The sequence below is a fragment of the Chiloscyllium plagiosum genome, unplaced genomic scaffold (genome assembly GCF_037043375.1).
Source record: "Chiloscyllium plagiosum isolate Xiang-an unplaced genomic scaffold, Cpla_swu_hap1 HiC_scaffold_3, whole genome shotgun sequence".
Lineage (NCBI taxonomy): Eukaryota > Metazoa > Chordata > Chondrichthyes > Orectolobiformes > Hemiscylliidae > Chiloscyllium > Chiloscyllium plagiosum.
In genome coordinates, this window is record NW_028270141.1 from 29,818,283 (window position 1) to 29,841,668 (window position 23,386).

Here is a 23,386-nt window from a genome sequence, read left to right on the forward strand (position 1 = left end):
TGGGATGTGCTGTGAACTCAGCCAGAATTTGTGTATCCAGAAGGAGCACAGACAGACTCAAGTATGAGTTCAAAATTACCAGTGAACTTTATTACAGAAAGAATTCAACTTGCCCAATCCGTACAATACTTCGATGAAGCTTATACTCCATACTATGATATAAAACATAAGAAAACTGGTGCGGACACAGCGTAAATCTTTAACTTTACACAATTTATAGGGTACTTAAACCTTAAGTATTACACAATCGCCTCTCCTCCCATGCCTAACCAACTACTCCAGAGTACAAGTGTCTCAGGCCTGAAAAGGGTTGCTACGTTCTCAGAGGGACTTGTTGCTTGTCCGGTTGAGCTCCCTCTCTGCCTCGGGTGTTGTTGCGGACTTCCGACCTCTGAGGTCGCAGACAGGATTGACGTCTTCAGCCCCAAAAGGTTGGTGTCCAGAGACGTAGCGAGCTCGGAGCGAGGAGAGTGAAAAAGGAAAAGAGCCCCGATACTTTTACCCTTGCAGTTCCAAAGGGCTGGCTGGCTCCGCCCCTCAGGTAATTCCATTTCACATACATCTCTGGAGATTGCTGGGGCTGGATTATTCTCATCATTCGTGGAAACAAAAGAGTCAATACCGTCCCAAATTTACTTAACTGAAATTGTGATGACTTTATGGAGCCTCCCAAACTGTTTTTGGATTAGAGTAAATTGTTGTACCACTAGATAGGCTCCATTGTTCACAGTTTTGGGGCTCATTACCATTTCTGTGCCTGTCCCCTGATACGATGTCTGGCAAGTGCTGTTTTGTTGGTCGAGTTGTCTCATACCTCTGAGGATCTCTGTCCCCAGAAGAAGTTATGTCCTTATTCTGGCAGTCCTGCTGGGAAATCCTGCCTGCACAGATGCCAGGTTGACCAGTTTTTCACAAAAGGCCATTTTATTTCAGTCATTCCTTTTAAAAGTGGGGATTGCCCTGAAACTGCTACAGAACAGGCTAGATTTGTATCTGCTGGAGCTTAGAAAAGTAAGGGATGACTTTAATTGCTAATGTTTTATCACTTGGGTGGAAGGAACAATATTACTGCCGCATCATTGTTGCAGTTTTAGTCAGCCCCACTACAGCCAGGTATTACATATAATAAAAGTGGAAATACTATCCATTCTCTTTTCTGCCTGTGTAGGCAATTAAACAAATTTGCAAACTTAGCTGAGAATTTCGGAACATCACTGGACCACCTTTGATGCCCCTAGCAATATTTGATTACAGGGTTTCAATGATCTCCACTGTTGCTCAAGATGTAAATGTGGAAAATATGCTGGATAATGTATGCACATTATTATTGTTGTCAGTTACATCTCTTATTTGCATTCAGTAAAAATACAGAAAACTATTTATCTCGCAAATTACCTTACGTTACAAGCCTACTGAAGTTTAAGGTGGGGATAAAAAGTGGCAGAAACATGGGAAATTTTGTTCTGATGCAAAGTAAAACATTATATTCCAAAAGTATCAGTTAAAATCCATGTAATATCCTGAGGGCCAGCCTGGTTTTCATTAGCTGAAGGCAGTTATTTAACTATTTAATAATGGCTATGCTATCCGTGTTTCTGTGTTTCCAAAGTAAGAGGGAAATAAAGTGTTTTCAATTGATAGTTTGTGTTTTGTTGTTGATTTGGTTTCTCAGGTCAGTGAAGCTGAGGTGAATGGACAGTTTGAATCAGTTTGTGAGTCTGTTTTCGGAGAAATTGAATCACAGGCAGTGGATGCTTTGGATCTTCCTGGCTGTTTTCGCACACGAAGTCACAGTTATCTGCGTGCCATTCAAGCTGGATATTCCCAAGACGATGACTGCATCCCGTCAATGTCATCTTCAATTATGGCCTCCTCCATCAGATCCTCAACAGGTATTTGAATTGGTGTTTCATTTTTGTAGAACTGATTTCTTCCCTTTGTTTTAGCGGAAGTCCCAGTCATTTCAGAAGGCATCTAACAGCAAGGCCACATGATCGGGTAAGATCCATTTATGGTAGGACCACCTCAAGGCAGCGTTCTCTCCATGGTCCTCTGGGAAAGGATTCTCTGTCTAGCCTGTAAGGCATTTGGCATCAGGGAGTAAGGAACATCTTGGTCTATTAGTTTGTGCACCCCAATTTACAGTTAACTTTGAACGACTGACAACGGTATTCTACTTTTATCTTGCACAAAACCTGTAGTACTGAGTCTCACTTGCTGGTTCAGGCTGGAGTTGAAGCCAAGAATGACCCCTTGGTCCAGATTTAGCGAGGGGCAGAATTTTATCTTTTTTCATTTTAAGCAGCTTCTTTTGCAAACAAATTAAGAAAGGAGATAAGTTATCTTGCAGGGGGAAGGTGGGGGATTCCCAAACCCTATTGCTGCTATCAAACTGGCTACACAAAACATTTCTAGTATCTTTAGCAAGAACAGGCACAATATTTGTCCCCGAACACTAAAGAAGGCTCGTCCTGGGTATCACAACCTATGTCCGTGGCAAAGTTCTAAAGCAGGTACAATATAACATTGTGACTGTAGAAATGATTTGGACTATTTTCTATGATAGCTACGATGAAGTTTTACCACGCTTGTTCTTCATTGTGTTCTGCATTTAAGAACATGAGAACTAGAAGCAGGAGAAGACAGTTTGACCCCACAAGCTTGCTCTGCCATTTGATATGATCATAGCTGATCTCAGCCTTAACTCCACTCTCCTGCCTGCTCTCCATAACCTTACAACCCTTTACTAGTTAAAAACCTATCTATCTCCTCTTGAAATTTAGTCAATGTGAATTCCACAGATTCACTACCTTTAAGAGAAGTAGTTTTTCCTGATTGCTGTTTTAAATCTGCTGCCCTTTATCCTAAAACTGTGACCTCATGATCTAGAATGTTCCACATGAGAAACATCCTTTCTATGCCGACTTTGTCAAAGCCCTTTAGCATCTTAAATACATCAATTAGATCTTTGATCATTCTTCTAAACCCCAGAAAGAATAGGTATAATCTGTTCAATCTTTCTTCATAAGACAAGCCCTCATTTCTGGAATCAATCGAATGAATCTCCTCTGAACTTTCTTCAGTACAATTACATCTCTTTTCAATCAAGGGGACCAAAATCATATATAATACTCCAGGTGCAGTCTTTATATTTAACTGACATTCTTGCTAACTTTACAGCATATAATGCCTCAAGTCTTTATACGTGACATAAATATGTGGAAGTTTGACTTATTTGTTGAACTGGGAGATCTAAATAAAATGCCTTCTAAGGACAGCATGGTGGATCAATGGTTAGCACTGCTACCCCACAGTGCCACGGACCCGGACTAAATTCCACCCTCAGGCAACTAACTATGTGAAGTTTGCACATTCTCCACGTGTCTGTGCGGGTATCTGCTGGGTGCTCCAAAAATGTGCAGGTTAGATGGATTAGCCATGCAAAATTGCCCATAGTGTTCAGGAAAATGTAGGTTAGGTGTGTTAGCCATAGGAAATGTAGGGTTACAGGGAAAGGGTACAGATATTGGTCTGGGTGGGATGCTGTTCTGAGGGTCAGTGTGGAATGGCTTGTTTCCACACTGTTGGGATTTGATGACCTTTCATAACCTCCTCACCCCCACCAATGTTTCAGATCAGTGTTTAAAGATCACTAACCTGAAACATTAACCTTGTTTTTGTCTCTACAGAGTTTTAGAGCTGCTAAACATTTCAGAGTTTTTAGTTTGTATTTAAAAAATAACTCATTCCATCTGCAGTGAGTCAGCAAATAGAGCTTTCCTTTCGATGTGGACTTCTTAGCTCTCATGTTCATAAATACACCCTGTGCCAATTAATAGCTATGATTCTATAAACAGATAATTTTATAGTTTAATGTACATGAACTATTCTATTCCTTTCCTGGAAGTGATTCTCTGTTTCCTATGTGCAAGTTATTTTCTTATTGCCCTAAATCCAAGTAAGGAGCAAGCCCAAGGCACCATTCTGATTATTTCTATCTCAAAGAATATACCTCCTAAACTTTGTAAAACTGAAGAAAGTTCTTTGGGAGTTGAAATTTCCTCTAGTTTAGCATTGGGAAAACCTTAGATGATATTGTTATTTAAATTCTATATCCTTGTCGCAGAAACCATCACCCTTCCTTACCACTATTCTATAATGACCAAGACTGTTCTTAGCCTTTGTCTCCTGTTCACCCTAAGCTAGGATTTGTGACATTATAGCCTCTCAATAACAAAGAGTGTTTAGTTCCACTTCCGCAATCTCACTTCTGCCCCTATTTTCACCCATTTGTGGCTGAAGCCCTCATTTTTTATCTCCTCCAGTTTTGACTACTCTAGTGCTCAGGAAATGAGCCTTCATTCTCTTCAGTGTAAATTTCAGCTGATTAAATGTTTTACAGGCCATATCGTATCCTGCCATTAAGTCCCACTAACCCTTGCCTCATGTTTAAATTTCTCGTTTTTAGATCTGTCATGATCTCAGCCTTTTCTGTCTTATTAACCTTCCCCCAGACCTCCCAATTCTCTGATAATGGACTCTTGTGCACTGCTCCTCCATTTGCTCTACACTGCCTTCAACCTAAAAGGCCACTTACTCCAGAATTCCCTACCTCAACCATTCTACCTTTTCCCTACCTTGCATCAGTTAAGACTCTCCTTAAAACAAACCTCTCACCACAACATAGATGACCCATTCAAATATCACCATCTTTAATTTTGCATTAATGTTCTTGATTATATGTCTAACCAGTGCACAAGCATGTTTTTCTTTTGAAAGTTGCTAAATTAATGCAAATTATTATTTATAGCTCAATGTGTGGAATTACAAAACATTTATAATGTCCTGGACAGAATAATATTGGGGACTTAACATTTAACTTGTATCAGTATATTAAACCATCCTTTGTCAAATGCAAGGAGCATTCAAGTGGATTCACCAAGCAGGTGAGTATTCTCATATTAGTGCCTTTGAAATTATCTGTAACATACCAGACTTCAATTTGTATTCTGTGCAGAGACAACAGCAGTGTCTCAATGTAAAGTGACAGCCTGGCTTCTGTACTAGGATAATTAAATGTATAATCATTTTTAGTAGTTAAAATTGAAACTGAAAGTCCCTGTTCTTCACATGTAGGACTGTTAGAAGGTAATAAAATGTGATTAATTAGTACAGATAATCTCACAAGGAACAAAAGATAAGTTCAAACAGCTGAGATCATTTATCTTCCTTGCTGGCTCCCAGCTGCAAGCAGTACAATTATTTGTTGAAATTTATCCTGATGTACTAATAGTACAAAAGCAAAATTCTGGGCATCTCTCATCAGGGCAGGTAACTTAGAGAAAGAAACTGAGTTGTATTGTTTCTTCATTTGGTGCACATTAACAGTACATTTCTGAAGAACAGTCATACCGGACTAGAAACATTAACTCTGTTTCCCTCTCCACCAACCCTGCCAGACCAGCATTTTCATGTTTTATTTTTTCAGAATCCTCAGTATTTTACCTTTGCACGTATATTTACTCTTCCTTTCCTTATTGTTTTGGTGAGATGAACCCTGTGACTTCAGCAGAGGTATAGGCAGGTTGCTCACGTCTCTGCTATGATGGTTGAAATGTTGTTTGCCAACATTTTGTAGGTTTTTGAATCCATAAGAATCCAAATAAGGATTGTTCCACCTACACTGGTTCAGTGGGCACACTTGACTCACCGTGCAGTTGTATACTTGGTCTACAGAAGAAGACTGTCATTGCACTCGCCTGAAAAAAAATGCCAGTCAGATTTGAGGCGAACATTCCGCCAATCATTCCACTATGTGTTCAGAGGTGTGACAGTACATAACACAATCTCTGCTGCTTCTCAATGATTCTGCACTTCATCAGTGATGCCCATGTAAATCCTCTCCATCCACTTGAAGGGATCTTCTAGAGTCCCAAACGCTTCAGTGCTAACAGTCTACTGCTGTTCCCTAACTCCACCAGCTGCTCTTGCTGCACTAGCCTCCAGTGCCTCTTACACTCCAGCTGTAGACTCAATGATGGTTGGAGAGCCAACTCCAGTTCTCCACTTCTTGTGTTTTTTGAGTTCTTTTCTACAGCAAAGAAGGAAGAAGATACCTATTAGAGATTTCAGTAACATGTTCCCTGATGAACAGAGAATTTGTTGAAGTGGCAAAAGCAAAAGAAATGGCAGCACATAAATTTGAGGCTGAGTGCCAGGAAAGTTAACGGATAGATGGCATAATGAGGAAGTGCTTAGAAAGAGATCTGAACAAGTGGGAAGAGTCATGCACTAGAATAAACTTAAGAATGTAGTTCAGGGACTTGAACGTCCAGCTGAATATATATGAATATACTGTTGCTCTTGCCTTTTTTGACCTATTTTGGTCATCGAGCCACTTCCTGCTTTGGATCCAGCAGCATGATGCTCCTGCTGTTGACTTTATGATTAACTTCCAACCACATTGTCTTGATTTTTCCAACGGGCTTCTTCCTCAGGGAATGCGAGGGAATAATATCTTGTTCTGGGTCCTCCCAATGTATTGCAGCACATCCAAAAAGGTATTGAGGAAGTGAAACACTATCTTTGACCATCTATATTCCATTGCAACATTCATTTAACTACTAAACATTGTTTGCTTCAACTTAGGTGTTTGGAGTGTTCTTTTAAAAATTGGATTGAGAACTATTGCAGAATCATAGCGGCATGGTTATGTTAAATATTTGTTGACTAGCATTCTTAATATATTTCAAGGTTCTCTGGGCACTATCTCCATGCCAACCATGCCCTGCACCCCCACTACCTCACATTAGCATGTCAGCATACTAAATTTCCAACAAACTTTTCAGGCAGGCAGTTGACCTTTCATCAGTAGTAATAATCACAGCTTGTTTTGTTCATTGCACACAGCATGATGTAAACAAGCAGCTGTTCATCACTTGTGTTCTTCGCAGAATAGTATTACAAAAGCTGTTTTACGTGAGACACTGAGTTATTTACTGTGTGTGTTATGATCCAGATCATTCCTGAAATAGTTCTGTATGAACCAATGTGAAAATAGATGTATGGTTTCCGTTTTTCTTACCATATCGCTGAAGTAGCAGATTTTATTGATGAGGTTGACTGGTGAGCTTTAAGAATAAAATTGAAAAATGTGACAGATCAAAAAAGAACAGTCTATTTGATGAAGTCCCTCAATCATTTCTTAAATCTGTTTGTTGGGGGACCAATCATTATAAAGAATGTCATTTTGGTTTTTTGGAAAATCCTGTGACTGTATGTTTCTGAAAGTAAGCAGCCTGACTCTATTTCATGCTTGGTGTTCACTTCCTCCTTCTGAATGATTAGCAGAAGTTGTTTCATGTCATAATAATAATTATGCTGCTTTTTTAACTTCACAGAATATTATTGATGTAGTCTTGATGCTTTTATCCTTCTAAAATTGTCAAAGTAAAACAAAAATAAATTAACAGTTACAGCATTATACATCGGTGGGACCATTATGAATAGCTCAGAAATAAGCAGGGAATTTAAAAAATATGAACTGATTTGCAATATATATCTTTCTGATCATCCAAGCTGAGGTAGATGACAGATACTATTCAACATTATTCAACAAATCCGATCCCTATCTTAAATAGTCAGGGAAATTTATCTCTTCTGTACTTTTAAGTATAAATTAAGAAAGAATTCAAACACCATTTGTACTAAGTACGAGAACATATACCGTTGTGGTCAAACCGTAAAGTAACAGAAAAAAACCCCATTCAGTTTGTAGTACAGAATTATCAAAGCCTCTTCTAGGATAGATTGCAGATGCACTAATCAATGCCATTGTTTTCTACAGATTATAATCACTGCCCGTAATTAATGCAATTAACTCACTTGATGGCATGATTAACTTTGGTGAACAGATAATATGATTTCTGCTCCTGAGAGTTTCAGCAGTGTTCATGTAGTCTTGTGACATAGTGGCTGTGTCCAACCCTCTGAATCAGAAGGTCCAGATTCAAGTGTCACCTGTTTGAGAGGTGTATCATAACATACCTGATCAGGTTGACTAAACATTTTTTACCATGGGGTGTAATTTCCACTCAATTGCTTGATATTCTTTCATCTGAAAATAGCCCAGTCCATGCAAAACATTGCAGAGTTTGAAACACAAATGCAGTTAGTGCAAATTGACTTTCTCCAGTCTTTGGGTTGTCTGCTAGAAGCCATCCCACAAAACTAGCTTCAACAAAATATTTAATTAATTATCATTGGGAGTTTCTGTGAATTGGGCATTTTGCAAGCAATCTAAGGAGGCTCTGTTGAGGACTTGTGCTACAATGGTAATGCCTACCTCTGAGCCAGAAGACCTGGGTCCAAGTCTCACCGTATGTCATTTCATGTCTTAGGAGACTCTTAGCATTTAGCTGGTTCTTTTAGGCACAAGAACATTAATATGCACATTTTAAAACTTTGGAATTTCTTTCTAACTTACTAAGAAACTGACTACTATAAAATAGTAACTAATAAATGTTGAGTGTAATTTTTCATCAACTTTGTCAATCATTGCAAATTGGGTTACTGTGGGTTGGCACTGCACTTGAATATTCTTACTTGTTGTGACAGACCCATTTTCAGCTGTATTAATCAAACTTGAGCTCTTAAATTCCTCAAGGAATATGTTTAAAGCAGAATTTATTTTTTAAACAAGATATTTTAGAAGAGTTGTCCAGTTTTGCTGGCTATAGACATTTTTTTCTCAATGGTGATTTACAAATGAATTTGAGCAGAAACCCAAGAGAAAATAAAGAGCACTTCTTCAAAAATGGTGCAAAGACCTGTGCCCAGATTACCAATCATATTCCTAGAGAAACTGCTCCCATGTTTTAATTAGCTAGATCATCTGCAGAGAGCAGTTGTCATAGAGATGTACAGCACAGAAACAAGCCCTTCGGACCAACTCATCCATGCCGACCAGATATCCCAACCCAATCTAGTCCCACCTGCCAGTACCCAACCCATATCCCTCCAAACCCTTCCTATTCATATACCCATCCAGATGCCTTTTAAATGTTGCAATTGTACCAGCCTCCACCACTTCCTTTGGCAGCCCATTCCACACGCTCACCAACCTCTGCATGAAAATGTCGCCCTTATGGTCTCTTTTATATCTTGCCCCTCTCACCCTAAACCAATGCCCTCTTGTTCTGGATTCCCCCGCCCAGAAAAAAGATCTTATCCATTTAACCTATCCATGCCCCTCATGATTTTATAAACTTCTATATGGTCACCCCTCAGCCCCCAACATTCCAGGAAAAACAGCCCCAGTCTATTCAGCCTCTCCCTATAGCTCAAATCCTCCAACCCTGCCAACATCCTTGTAAATCTTTTCTGAGCCCTTTCAAGTTTCACAACATCCTTCCGATAGGAAGGAGATCAGAATTGCACACAATATTCCAAAAGTGGCCTAACGAATGTCCTGTATAGCCGCAACATGTCCTCCCAACTCCTATACTCATTGCACTGTCCAATAAAGGAAAGCTTACCCAATGCCTTCTTCACTATCCTGTCTACCTGCGATTCCACTTTCAAGGAACAATGAACCTGCTCTCCAAGGTTTCTCCCTAGGACCTTACCATTAAGTGTACAAATCCTGCTCTGATTCCAAAATGCAGCACCTTACATTTATCTAAATTATACTCCATTTGCCACTCCTCAGCCCATTGGCCCATCTGGTCAACATCCCGTTGTACTCTGTGGTAACCTTCTTCACTGTCCACTATACCTCCAATTTTGGTGTCATCAGCAAACTTACTAACATACATCCTATGTTCACATTCAAATCATTTATATAAATGATGAAAAGTAGTGGGCCCAGCACCGATCCTTGTGGCCCTCCACTGGTCACAGGCCTCCAGTCTGGAAAGCAATCCTCCACCATTACCATTTGTCTTCTACCATCGAGCCAATTCTGTTTCCAAACGTGTAGGTCTCCCTGTCTTCCATGAGATCTAACCTTGAGAATAAAAGTAATTTCAGTAATGTAAGACAGCCCAATTTAAACTCAGTGGGATTGCTAACTAGTCTCCTTTGAGGAACCTTATCAAATGCCTTACTGAAGTCCACTTAGATCACATCTACAATTTTTCCCTCATCACTTCTCTTGGTTACTTCTTCAAAAAGCTCAGTCAAGTTTGTGAGACATGATTTCCCAAGCGCAAAACCATGCTGACTATCCCTAATCAGTCCTTGGCTTTCCAATTACATGTAAATCCTGTCCCTCAGGATTCCCTCCAACACCTTGCCCACCGCCAATGTCTATAGTTTTTCCTTATCACCTTTCTTAAATAGTGGCACTACATTAGCCAACCTCCAGTCTTCCGGCACCTCACCTGTGACTATCAACGATACAAATATCTCAGCAAAGGGCCCAGCAATCACTTCCTGAGCTTCCCACAGAGTTCTCTGGTACACCTGATCAGGTCCTGGGGATTTATCCACTTTTATACTTTCAAGACATCCAGCACCTCCTCCTCCTCTGTAATATGGACATTCTGAAAGATGTCACCATCTATTTCCCAACATTCTGTATCTTCCATGTTCTTCTCCACAGTAAATACAGATGCAAAATACTCGTTTAGTATATTTGCCATCTACTGTGCCTCCACACAAGGGCTGCCTTGCTGATCTTTGAGGGGCCCTATTCTCTCCCTAGTTACCCTTTGTCCTTAATGTATTTATAAAATCCCTTTGGATTCTCCTTAATCCTATTTGCTAAAGCTATCTTATGTCCTCTTTTTGCCCTCTTGATTTCCCTTTTAAGTATATTCGAACTGCCTTTATATTCTTGGAAGGATTCATTCGATCTTTCCTGTCTATACCTGACATATGCTTCCTTCTTTTTCTTAACCAAATCCTCAATTTCTCTATTCATCCAACTTTCCCAACACCCAGCAGCCTTTTCTTTCACCGAAACAGGAATATATTGATTCTCGACACTCGTTGTCTTATTTTTGAAGACTTCCCATTTTCCAGCTGACCCTTTACCTGCAAACGTCTGCCCCTCATCAGCTTTGTTAGTTCTTGCCTAATACCATCAAAATTAGCCTTCCTCCAATTTAGAACTTCAACTTTGCGACAAAATTATTTCCAACATTTTTTTTCCTGTAAAATATTTCTGAATCTTAGATCATAACACATAGGAGTGGAAGCAAGGCTATTCGGCCCATCGTGTCCACTCCACCATTTAATCATGGGAAATGGGCATTTCAATTCCACTTAACCGCTTTCTCCCCATAGCCCTTAATTCCTTGCAAGATCCATAATTTATCAATCTCCCAATCAAAAGCCTCCACCACACTCCACAGCAATATATACCACAGGCCCACCATTCTCTGGCTGAAGAAATGTCTCGTCATTTCCATTCTAAATTGACCCCCTCTAATTTTAAGGCTGTGCCCACGGGTCCTGGTCTCCCTGCCTAATGGAAACAACTTCCCAGCATTCACTCTTTCTAAATTTTACATTATCTTGTAAGTTTCTATTAGATCTCCCCATAACCTTCTAAACTCTAATGAATATAATCCCAGGATCCTCAGTCGATCATCATATGTTTGGCCTACCATTCCAGGGATCATCCGTGTGAATCTCTGCTGGACATGCTCCAGTGCCAGTATGTCCTTCCTGAGGTGTGGGGCCCAAATTTGGATGCAGTATTCTAAATGAAGCCTAACCAGAGCTTTATAAAGTCTCAGAAGCACGTTGCTGCTTTTATATTCCAACCCTCTTGAGATAAATGACAACATTACATTTGCTTTCTTCATCATGGACTCAACCTGTAAGTCAACCTTTAGAGAATCCGGTACTAGCATTCCCAGATCCCTTTGTATTTTGGCTTTATGAATTTTTTCACCGTTTAAAAAATAGTCCATGCCTGTATTCTTTTTTCCAAAGTGCAAGACCTCGCACTTGCTCACGTTGAATTTCATCAGCCATTTCCTGGACCATTCTCCTAAACTGTCTAAGTCTTTCTGCAGCCTCCCACCTCCTCAGTACTAACCTTCCTGTCCGCCTAACTTTGTATCATTGGCGAACTTCACCAGAATGCTTCCAGTCCCTTCATCCAGATCATTAACATATAAAGTGAACAGCTGCGGCCTCAACACTGAACCTTGCGGGACCCGACTTGTCACCAGCTGCCATTCCGAAAGAGAATTTTTTATCCCAACTCTCTGCCTTAGTGAGACAGCCAATCCCCAATTCATGCCAGTAGCTCACCTCGAACACCATGGGCCCTCACCTTACTCAGCAGCCTCCCATAAGGCACTTTATCAAAGGCCTTTTAGAAGTATAGATAGATAATATCCACTGGGTTTCCCTGGTCTAACCACTTGTTACCTCTTCAAAGAATTCTAACAGGTTTGTCAGGCATGACCTTTCCGTACTAAATCCATGCTGACTTGTTCTAATCCGGCCCTGCACTTCCAGAATTTAGAAATCTCATCCTTAATGATGGATTTGAGAATTTTACCTACAACCAAGGTTAGACGAATCAGCCTATAATTTTTCACCTTTTGTCTTGATCCTTTCTTGAGCAAGAGGGTTACAACAGTGATTTTCCAATGATCTGGGACTTTCCCTGACTCCAGTGATCTTTGAAAAATGACAGTCAGCGCCTCCGGTATTTCCTCAGCCACCTTCCTCAGAACTTTAGGATATAGCCCATCGGGTCCAGGAGATTTATCAATTTTTAGACCTTTTAGCTTTTCTAGCACTTTCTCTTTTATAATGGTTACCATACTCAAATCTGCCCCCTGACTCTCCTTAATTGTTGGGATAATACTCAGGTCTTCCACTGTGAAGGCTGACACAAAGTACTTATTAAGTTCTTCAGCTATTTTCTTATCTCCCAGCACTAGCCTCCCAGCATCAATTTGAAGTGGCCAAATTTTTGCCTCTCGTTTGTTTATGTATTGAAAGAAACTTTTACTCTCATTTCTAATATTACTGGCTAGTTTGCCTTCATACTTGATCCTCTCCTTCCTTATTTCTCTCTTTGTTATCCTCTGTTTGTTCTTGTAGTCTTCCCAATCTTCTGATTTTCCAGTGCTCTTGGCCAATTTAAAGGCTCTATCTTTTTCTTTGATACATTTCCTGACTTCCTTGTCAGCCACGACTGTCTAACTCCTCCCGGATAATCTTTCTTTTCTTTGGGTTGAACCTCTGTACTCTATCCTCAATTACGCCCAGAAACTTCTGCCATTGTTGCTCTACTGTCTTCCCCACTAGGCTCTGCTTCCAGTCGATTTTCGTCAGTTCCTCTGTAATTACCTTTATTTAACTGTAACACCATTACATCCAATTTTGGCTTCTCTCTTTCAAACTGCAGATTGAAATCTACCATTGTATCATTGCTGCCTCCTAAGTGTTCCCTTACTTTAAGATCTTTTATAAAGTCTGGTTCATTACATAGAACTAAGTCCAGAATAGCCTGCTCCCTCTGGGCTCCATCCAAAATGGCATCCTGTAAGCATTCCATGAATTCCCTTTCTTTGGATCCATCGGCAACATGATTCAGCCAGTCCACCTGCATATTGAAGTCCCCCATGATCACCGTGACCTTGCCTTTCTGACATGCCCTATCTGTTTCCTGGTACATCTTGCGTCCCTGGTCCTGACCACTGCTGCGAGGTCTGTACATAACTCCCATTATGGTTTTTTGCCTTTGTGGTTCCTCAACTCCACCTACACAGACTCCGCCTCATCTGACCCTGTGTCATTCAGTGCCATAAATTTAATCTCATTCTTAACTAACAAGGTAGCCCCGCCCCCCTCTTCCCGTCCCCCTGTCTTTTCGATAAGTTGTAAATCCTTGAATGTTTAATGGCTAGTCCTGAACCCCCTGCAACCACATCTCTGTGATGCCTACCACATCATAATCATTCACAATGATTTGTGCCGTTAATTCATCTGCTTTGTTACGAATACGACGAGCATTTAGATAAAGTGCCTTAATGCTAATTTCCTTATCCTTATGATTTCCAACATCGCTAGTAATATGTTCTAAGTTATCAGTCCTTTTTGCTTCATTTCTAGCTTGCCTTGAACTTAAACCCTGCACACATGCTAACCTGCTGCTTATCTTTCTACTTCACTCCATACTCCCTGTTGTTTTTCCTTTCCCTTCCCCCCCCCTGACTCACAAGTTTAAAGTCCTAGTGACCACCCTATTTATCCTTTTCACCAGAACACTGGTTACAGATTTCTTCAGGTGTAGACCGTCCCATCGGTAGAGACACCTCCGGTTCCAAAACTGATGCCAAAGTCCCATGAAATGGAATCCTTCTTTCTCACACCAATTTCTCAGCCACGTGTTTACTTCCCTAATTTTCTTATACCTATGGCAATTAGCATGTAGCTCAGGCAGTAATCCAGAGATTATGACACTTGTTCTTCAATTTCCTTCCTAGTGCTTGATAATCCCCAAACAGGTCCTCCTTCCTAGCCTTGCCTATGTTGTTAGTGCCAATGTGGACCATAACAACTGGATCCTCCCCCTCCCGCTCCAATATCCTTGAGTCAAGTTCAGCAGCTAGATAAAAACTGATCATTAATTACCTCTGAGAAAAATTACATGAAATAACATACATTTAAATTGACATTTTATAACTCACTTTACATTTAACTTCCATAAAATACTGACAATATACACATTATACAACAGTTCTTATTACTATTTTTGTTAATATTTGATTTAATTTGTTATAGCTGACTTGTTAAGTAGTGTCTTAAATCAGATATCCTTTAAAGAGCAACTCGGGTTGAATATTGGAGTCAAAGAGAGGTACAGAATTGAAACAGAACCTTTGTTCCAGCTCGTCCAAGCCGACCAGATATCCTAAATTAATCTAGTCCTTTTTGCCAGCATTTGGCCCATATCCTTCCAAACCTTTCCTATTCATATACCCACCCAAATGTCTTTTAAATGTTGTAGTTGTACTTTCTCTGGTATACACACTTTCTCTGTATGAGAAAGTTGCCCCTTGGGTCTTTCTGCTCTCATCATAAACCTATGCCCTCTAGTTTTGGACTCCTCGACCCTGGGGAGAGGACTTTGTCTATTTATCCTATCCATGCCCCAAATGATTTTATAAACCTTTATCACCCTTCAGCCTTCAGGGAAAATAGCTCCAGCCTATTCAGCCTCTCCCTATAGCTCAAACCCTCCAACCATGGCAACATCCTTGCAAATCTTTTCTGAACACTTTTAAGTTTCACAACATCGTTCCTATAGTAGGGAGACAAGAATTGCACACTGTATTCCAAAAGTGGCCCAACTAATGTCCTGTACAGCCACAATATGACCTCCCAATCCCTATGCTCAGTGCTCTGACCAATAAAGACAAGCATACCAAACATTTTCTTCACTATCATGACTACCTGGGACTCCACTTTCAAGGAACAATGAATCTGCACTCCAAGGTCTTCTGAAGTGAAACTATCACAGTATTCTAACAGATGAAAGGCTTAACAGACAATCAATTTTTCAATGTAAATCACACTGTAAATTTTTGCTATAAATTCTGTGTGTTAGGATTGAGCCCTCCACTACCACCTGATGAAGGAGCGACACTCCGAAAGCTAGTGTGCTTCCAATTAAACCTGTTGGACTATAACCTGGTGTTGTGTGATTTTTAACTTTGTACACCCCAGTCCAACACCGGCATCTCCAAATTCTGAAGGTGATATATTCATTCATTAATTTATGTATGCTTGTATCAAAATTTTCTGTAAGGAGAAGAGAATCTAATGCTTTCAGACAAATGGGAGAAAACCTGTAAAGGAATAGTAAAGGAATTATGGTTTGAATTTTATTGCAACACACCTTCCACTGTAGGAGAAATGAGCAATTATCCTGAGGCTAAACTACAAAGTAAGATGCTGTTTGTTGAACTTTAACTTTAAACTCAAAAATATTACTGTTGAACAAGATTGTAGTCAAACTCTGTAACTGCATTTACCATATTTAAATATTTCAGGGTGAAATTTATCTATGCCAGCAACACAAAATGGGTTTATGGCAAGTAAGCAGCAACCAGTTTTTATTCTTTTATTGTTTGGAAAAAATTTCTGAGATTTTTGATTTCAAACCAAGTCAAAACAACAGTGCAACTCAGGAAAAAACTTTGAACTACCATTTTGTGAACTTTATTGAAGAAATTATTTGATGAGATGAAAATTTGGCTGGGAGCCTATTTACATATACGTTGTTGACACTATATTTTGTATGGTTCCGGGCAAAGCCTTAGCTGCAGGCGTAGGCAAAGCAATTATTGCATGTTCTAACTGATGATAACAATACAGTGAGAGAAACATTCCAAAATGAGGAAAATGTGCAACCAGCAGAATGTTCAGTTCTAGTGCTTGAAATTAAGCACACTTGTTTTCAATTAATTATAAAAACCCTCTAGACACTCACTCCTCTTAAAATAAATTCACAATCTAGGCAACCTGAACTAACCTGAAAATAACGGTTTGCAAAATCGATATTTTGTTTCACATGATACCAATTAATTAGATTCAGTAGATGAGGAAGTTGCTGATGAGCATGTATTTGTAACATGACTTGACAGGCCAAAGAATACAAGACAGTTTAGGTGTGAGACCACAATCAATAGTCAATTGAAGGGATGTGTTGGAGGATTTTAATTATTCCTGACCAGAGTCTTTTCATTTTCAAAAATGTGAACTTTAATAATTTTTGGTCAATGACTTCCTGCATTATATTTCATTCAATTTGATTCCCCTTTTTAAAAATATGACTTTTTTCCCCTTTATTTAGCATTTCCCCTCTACGGCATGCAGTATTCTTCGCCGAGAAATCGGGAACTCAGCGCGTGGGGAGTTTCAGGCATGGCAACACGTCCTAACACTCCGCAGCATATTGGTACACCAGCACCAAGTACTGTCTTGGTGCTTTATTCTCTCTGTCTCCGTCTCTGTCAAATTGTGGCATGATTTCTTTCTGTATCTGGGTGTTAGTGATGTGGTTCTGTGTCATTTCTCTAATCAGACAGGTGAAGAGGGTGATAAATCTGAACCATATCCAGATTGGACAGGTTATAGATCAGAATGGAAGCCACTGGGAAAATAACAAGACCAATAACAGTTTGCGTTTATATCACATGTTTAATGCAGGAGAGGATACTTCACAGGAGTATAATGATAAAAATGTAATGCAGATTCAAAGGAAGTATTAAGTGAGTTGAAGAAACAGTTGGTTAAAATGATACATTTGAAGGCAGAGAGAACATATGCCCAGATAGTTGAAAGCATAGCTACCAAAGATGAGGGTGAAGGGAGTTAAGGTTAGTAAACATTGGATGAATTCAGAGCTTTGGAGAATTGCAGAAGATTGGAAGGAAAGCCATAAATTGATTTCAACATGAGGTGGACATATTTCAATTTGATGCTTTGGATAAGGACTAGAGAGTTCTGGATGAGATCAGCTTTAGAAAGGTTACAGGAGGCCAGCCATGGAAGTAATTTAGCCTGGAAGTAAGAAACGTAAACTTAAAGGTTTCATCAGCTAATGGTCAAAGATGCAGTGAGACAGGGGAAGATTCAAAAGAGGTGTGAGGGAGGGGGAGATGGTTAGGTTGCTGTTGCAGCACAGGTAAGAATAAAGAACAAAGAAAATTTACAGCCCAGGTACAGGCCCTTCTGCCCTCCAAGCCTGAGCCGATCCAAATACACAGTCTAAACCTATTGCCCAAATCCTAAGGATCTGTATCCCTCTGCTCCCCACCTACTCATGCATCTATCTTAAACGAATCTACCATGCCTGCCTCTGCTACCTCTGCTGGCAACGCATTCCAGGCACCCTCTGTGTATAGTACTTTCCACGTGTATCCCCCTTAAACCTTTCTCCTCTCACCTTGAATGCATGACCTCCCTTTACTGAATCCCTCACCCAGGATAAAAGGATGCAGCCAGTGAACTGGAGTGGGAATGAAGTCAGAAACTGAGCTCAGAGTCAAATAGATACCAAGGTTGCAGCGTTGGTCAAATAGATACCAAGGTTGCAGTGTTGGTTTACAATGTGAGACAGTGGCCAGCAGGGACCCAGGATCTGTGGTGGGGGTGCATATTTTATGGTAATGGCCAAGCACAGTGCCTTTGGTGTTGCTTATATTTAATTGCAGTAAAATTAGGTTCCATTGAGACTGAGTGTTATTGGGTAGCTTGACAGTGAAGTGTTGCTGAGTGTTAAATAATGATGTGGTAAGGTGGCTTCAAAAGTACTGAAAAACAATAACAAATTTAAAATGAACAGTAATGTAAAAGTACATGGCACATTCAACAAATAGAAATACTGTTAGTCAGGAAAGGTATAAGCTTAGTAGGTAAAGACAAGTATGTGACAGCTATGCAAAAGTAGATACAGAAAACTGTTGATAATTTAATTTGGTACAAGTGAAATTAAACATGGTGGGGGGGGGGAGGTTAGTGAGGGGGTGGAGGAGAGGATGAATTCTGCACGAGAAAAACCTATTATCAATATTATTACAGGCCTGAATGCCTGCACTGAATTTCATTGTGCACCATGAATGATGGCTAGCTGCTAAGTTGCCACATGTGACTTCTCCTCCATTTCACATTCACAATTGTTTGTTTGAATTTAGCTACTCCCTACTGACTTCAGCTTTTGGTGGTGTGCTGCACCAAGGGAGACTCATGGCAGAACAAGCCCTGGCTAACAGACATTCCAGTTTCAAGAAGTGCTATTCAATCAGATGCAAGGATTTTAACTATATTGTCCATTCTAATCTGGCCTCAAAGTTTACCACCAGCTGAGATTGGTTTGCAGTCTAGCTTGGTGTCACTTAACCAGAAACATAGTGATACACAGGACCAGAAGATTAGCCAATCTAAGCAATCACAAACTCAAATAAAAATTATCTAAAATTGTCTGGCAACATCTTTGGAGAGAAATCAGATAGTGTTTTGGGTCCAGTGATTCTTCTTCAGAACTGATTTCTCTCCATAGACGCTGCCAGATAATTTCAGATAATTGTTTTTTGAGTTTAGATAAAAAAAACTGAATTTTAAGGTCTGATTCCTTCAAGTCTATGTGACATAATCTTAGTAGGTGGCACTTAACATTTCCCCCCATTTTATACTTAATTTGCTGCCTGACTTTGAATTTGAAAAATTATTGGAAGGTATGGAATTTACCAGTTTAAAATCTGAGACCTGATGGTAAAATCCAGGTCAGTATCCTGAAAGTATTCATTTTGTATCCTGCTTTATCTGTATCATTAAAGAAATTTAAAATGTTCATAGGTTACAAACTCAATCCTGAACTGAATCAGTTCCTTGATTGAAAAGTTGGTATTTGTTTTAACAGAAACCAAGAAAGTTCACTGTATAACAGCATATTAAGCTGAGATGCAACAAAACATAATAGACACTGATTCCATAGATAGTACATGCAGCTAAAACAGAACTTTTTAAAGGCATCTCACTGCCATCAAGTGGAAATGCTTTCCAGTGAACATTTAGTAAGAGGCTGAAGAACAAAGGGAAATCTGGCATACAACTTGGGAATATAGAATTTAGGAGTAGGAATAGGCCATTTGGCACTTCAAGCCTGCTCTGACATTTAGTTTTGGGATGAGGACCTTTTCTTGTAAAAAACGATTAAACAAGTTTCACATGTACCTATTGATGTTTAAAAGAAAAAGAGATGATCTTACTGAAATGTATAAGGTCATGAGGGGACCTGATAGGATGAGTAGTAGGAGGAGATTTAGTGGGGACACAGTTTAAAATTAAGAGGCCTCCGATTTAGGACTGAGGTAAAGAGATTTACTTCTTCTTTCAGAGGGTCTTTAGGTTATGGGGGTTTACAAGAAGGTGGAGATGTGACCAGAAGTATAGCCATGATGTTGCTACATGAACTATCTATGGAATCAATGTCTATTATATTTTGTTGCATCGCAGTTGGCTTCTATTATAATAATCTTTTTTTAAAATAAGCAGACCAAATCTGTGCACAAGACCCAATCTGTGTTTCTCCCACCAAGACCCTATAAAAAAGCTGCAGTAAAATGTTTATATTCTGCTCCCTTTACAATTAACTCCAACATTCCATTTGTCTTCCTCATCAGTTGTCGTACCTGCATAATATCAGGGAGATGGCACGTTAGTGGTCATGTCACTTGACTACTATTCCTGAAGCCCTGACTTTGGCCTTTGGGAAGATGGGTTTAAATCCCACCATGGCAGTAGGTGAAATTTATAGTGGCTCAGTGGTTAGTACTGCTGCCTCACAGTGCCAGGGACCTGGCTTCAATTCCAGCCAGGCTTGGGCAACTGTGCAAGCTTCACACAGACATTCTCCACGGTTTCTGCCAAGTGCTCCGGTTTCCTCCCACAGTCCAAAAATGTGAAGATTATGTGGGTGAGCCGTGGGGAGTGCAGGGTTACAGGGATGGTTCTGGGTGGGATGCTGTTCGGAGAGTTGGTGTGGAATCAATGGGCCAAATGGCCTGCTTCCACACTATAGGGATTCTAAAATTCTATGAATAAATCTACATTTGGAAGCTTGTCTCATTAATGGTGCCATGAAACTGCGATCAATTGTTTGGATTCACTGATGTCTTTCATTGGAGGAAATCAGCCATGCCTACCCAAACCTCAGACCCACTGTAATGTGGTTGAATTTTAACCTGTGCTCTGAAATCATCTAGAAAACCATTAAATTCAAAGGCAATTCAGAATGGTAACAAATGCTGGCATTGCCAGTGATGCCCATGTGCCCCAAGATTTTTTTTAAAACTACCTTTAATATGTAACAGGACTCTCCGATCTCTTGGTACTACTGAGCTCTGCTATCCCTCTCCCTATTTAGAGAACATATTGCTTTCCTCTTCTGCATGCCAAAGTGGACAAATTCACAGTTTCCCACATAATACTCCATCTGCCAATTTTTGTTTATATCCCCTTTCAAACTCTCTACCTCCTCTTGACAACTTACTTTTCTACCTGTCTGACCGATATGATCATTGCAAAGCTGTTAAATACAGTATTGATGTTACATGTGAAAAACTGTCACACATTCTTCATCTGATGACATTTTATGGCAGAAGCTGTTACATTGAAAGGCTTTTGAGTGTTTAAGAGAATTTAAGGACTTTGGTTAGCATTGTGGTTCCATGGAAACCCTACAAATTTAAACATTTTACTGGCTAAAAAGAAACCAATTTGAATCGAAGAAACAATGTAGTAGAAGGGAAGTGCTTATGTACCCTTTGGTTTGTTGGGCTAAGTGCTTATGATATCACATGCATCATAGGCAAATTTGTATGCTCATTAAGATAATGGTGAGTATTGCTGGAACCTCAGTTTCAGCCACTCAGTTTTCAAATCTGCATTCTGAAGTCAGGGTGTGTTGATGCAGGATCAGGACTAATAGCAGTAATTCAGATCTAACAAGGCACAAGCCTGTTGATATCACTTGTCTTTTATTCCTTACTGGAACTGAAGTGGTGAGGCTACTCAGCTCAAGTCTGGTGCTCTCTCACCATCAGGCTATTGCAGTGGATTAATTACCTGGAGATAGTCAGCTGATTTGTGTGATCAAGGCCTCAAATAAGGACCATTAAATGGGAATGCTGATATTTTGCTGATGGTGGGACTATTCCCACTGTGTGGGTATGCAGGCTGCCTCTATGTGGCAGCACAGCAGGTTATCAAAGGTAAAATCCCAATATCTAAATCAGAAGGGGTGGGGGTGGGGGTGGGAGAGAAGGAGGTAGGCTCACCTCAGAGGGCCATCTTGTAAGCATTCCCGTCCATCCTGTGAAGTCTAATTCCCTTAAATTTTGATTTTTTGAACCCACCTGAGGGCACCCACAATGGTGAGGCATTTATTTAGAAGAGTCTGCAGTTAAATTGCATAGCCAGTTCCACACTGTCAGCTATGATGGTTCAGGATGGTTCCAGCCTAATATTGGGATCACAAAGTCAACAGTAATATTGAGCTTCATAACTCCCTATCCAATACTTGTCCCAATATATTTATTCACCTGCTACATTTTTAGACCTTTTCCAAATCTGTTAACCAATATTATGTCGATGTTTAAAGCTAATTAGTGCCTCTCCACAAATTTGAGTGTTTCTGACCAGAGCTGGTGAACCTCCAGTAACACAACTGCACCACTGAGAAAGAAACAGCAAAACTCTGGGCACGAGACTTACCCAACAGGTGCAATGTCTTCTCTTAGTGTTCAAGCGTTTTATCGAATGAGATTCATGGTGCCAGGTCTGTTGTAATTCAATGTGTCTTTTCTCACGCAATCTTGTACTGTTCATCTAATTAATCATGTATTTGGGCTGTGCGTGCCCTTCTCAAGGAATTATATGAAGAGTTGAAAAAACTCACCACTACCAGGACCTTCGATACTGCTGGGGTCAAATTTAAAGCCCAGCCACACACCACTTCAAACACTGCAAGCCAAGAACTGCCCTTCACACTGTGGTTGCTGCATTGTTATCACGGTTTTCCCAGTAAGTCAGCCTTGATCTCACAAATCTCCACGTAATCTCCCTGTATCACCAATACAGAGCTAGAAGTACTGGTATGTCACCAGATCCAGCCAGCCTGGGCTGCAATAGCAGTCAGGTCAGTGCTATTTCCCAGGTAAAATAGATTGAATAGCACTCCTGTGCTTGACGTGTAAATGCCACCATTTTCTTTCTGCTGCCTCACACTCCCAGGGTTAGCACTCACATTAACTCTGCCATTACACATACCTCTCACCAAGGTATACCTCATGGACTGCAATTCTCATCATTGCACACATCATGTACACCAAAGGGCTCTGACCCACTTCATCATCCCACCCACATCACCATAAACTCTGGCAGAATAACTTGTCCCACAATAATCAGAGAAGGCCGAGGCTGACAGTTGGACATAAAGCTACACACACTATGTGAGGATAAAATACTAGGCCCGACCGGGAAAAAAAATGCCACTCACATGGGGTATCAGAAATTCAGTAGCTGATCTACCCAGTAAGCTTCATTGTGTTCTGCTGCACTCCTCTGTGATTATCACCAACACTAACTCATTCTTAATCTGCACAAGGTTTTATCTCTTTTACACAACTAATTCCCTTTTCTCTTATGGAGGCACCAGTGAACCTCTGCCCCGAAGAAGCCAGAGACCCTCAGCTCCACCTTCATATCTCTATCTGAGGAGAAAGCCACTGAAGCTTCAAGGAAGCCCCGTCAAGGCTTTCACCACCCCTTCCAATGATCAGAGACTTTCATCTCGGTGGGTTTTTTATCTAGATTATACTTGGGAGCATAATGCAGTGAGCACATC

The 23,386-nt window shown here is 40.2% G+C and overlaps 1 protein-coding gene across 6 annotated transcripts in view; it reads left to right on the forward strand.

Moving 5' to 3' along the window:
- dlgap2a (discs, large (Drosophila) homolog-associated protein 2a) overlaps nt 1–23,386 on the forward strand; it is a 974,428-nt gene that overhangs the window by 896,600 nt on the left and 54,442 nt on the right. For 5 of the 6 annotated variants that reach the window (XM_087978243.1, XM_043678985.2, XM_087978248.1 and 2 more), the window contains 2 exons: nt 1,673–1,892; nt 16,832–16,936. In XM_087978243.1, coding sequence (XP_087834369.1) covers nt 1,673–1,892; nt 16,832–16,936 — 325 coding nt within the window. The remainder of the gene's footprint in view (nt 1–1,672; nt 1,893–16,831; nt 16,937–23,386) is intronic. The other variant, XM_043678996.2, reaches the window with a different exon arrangement.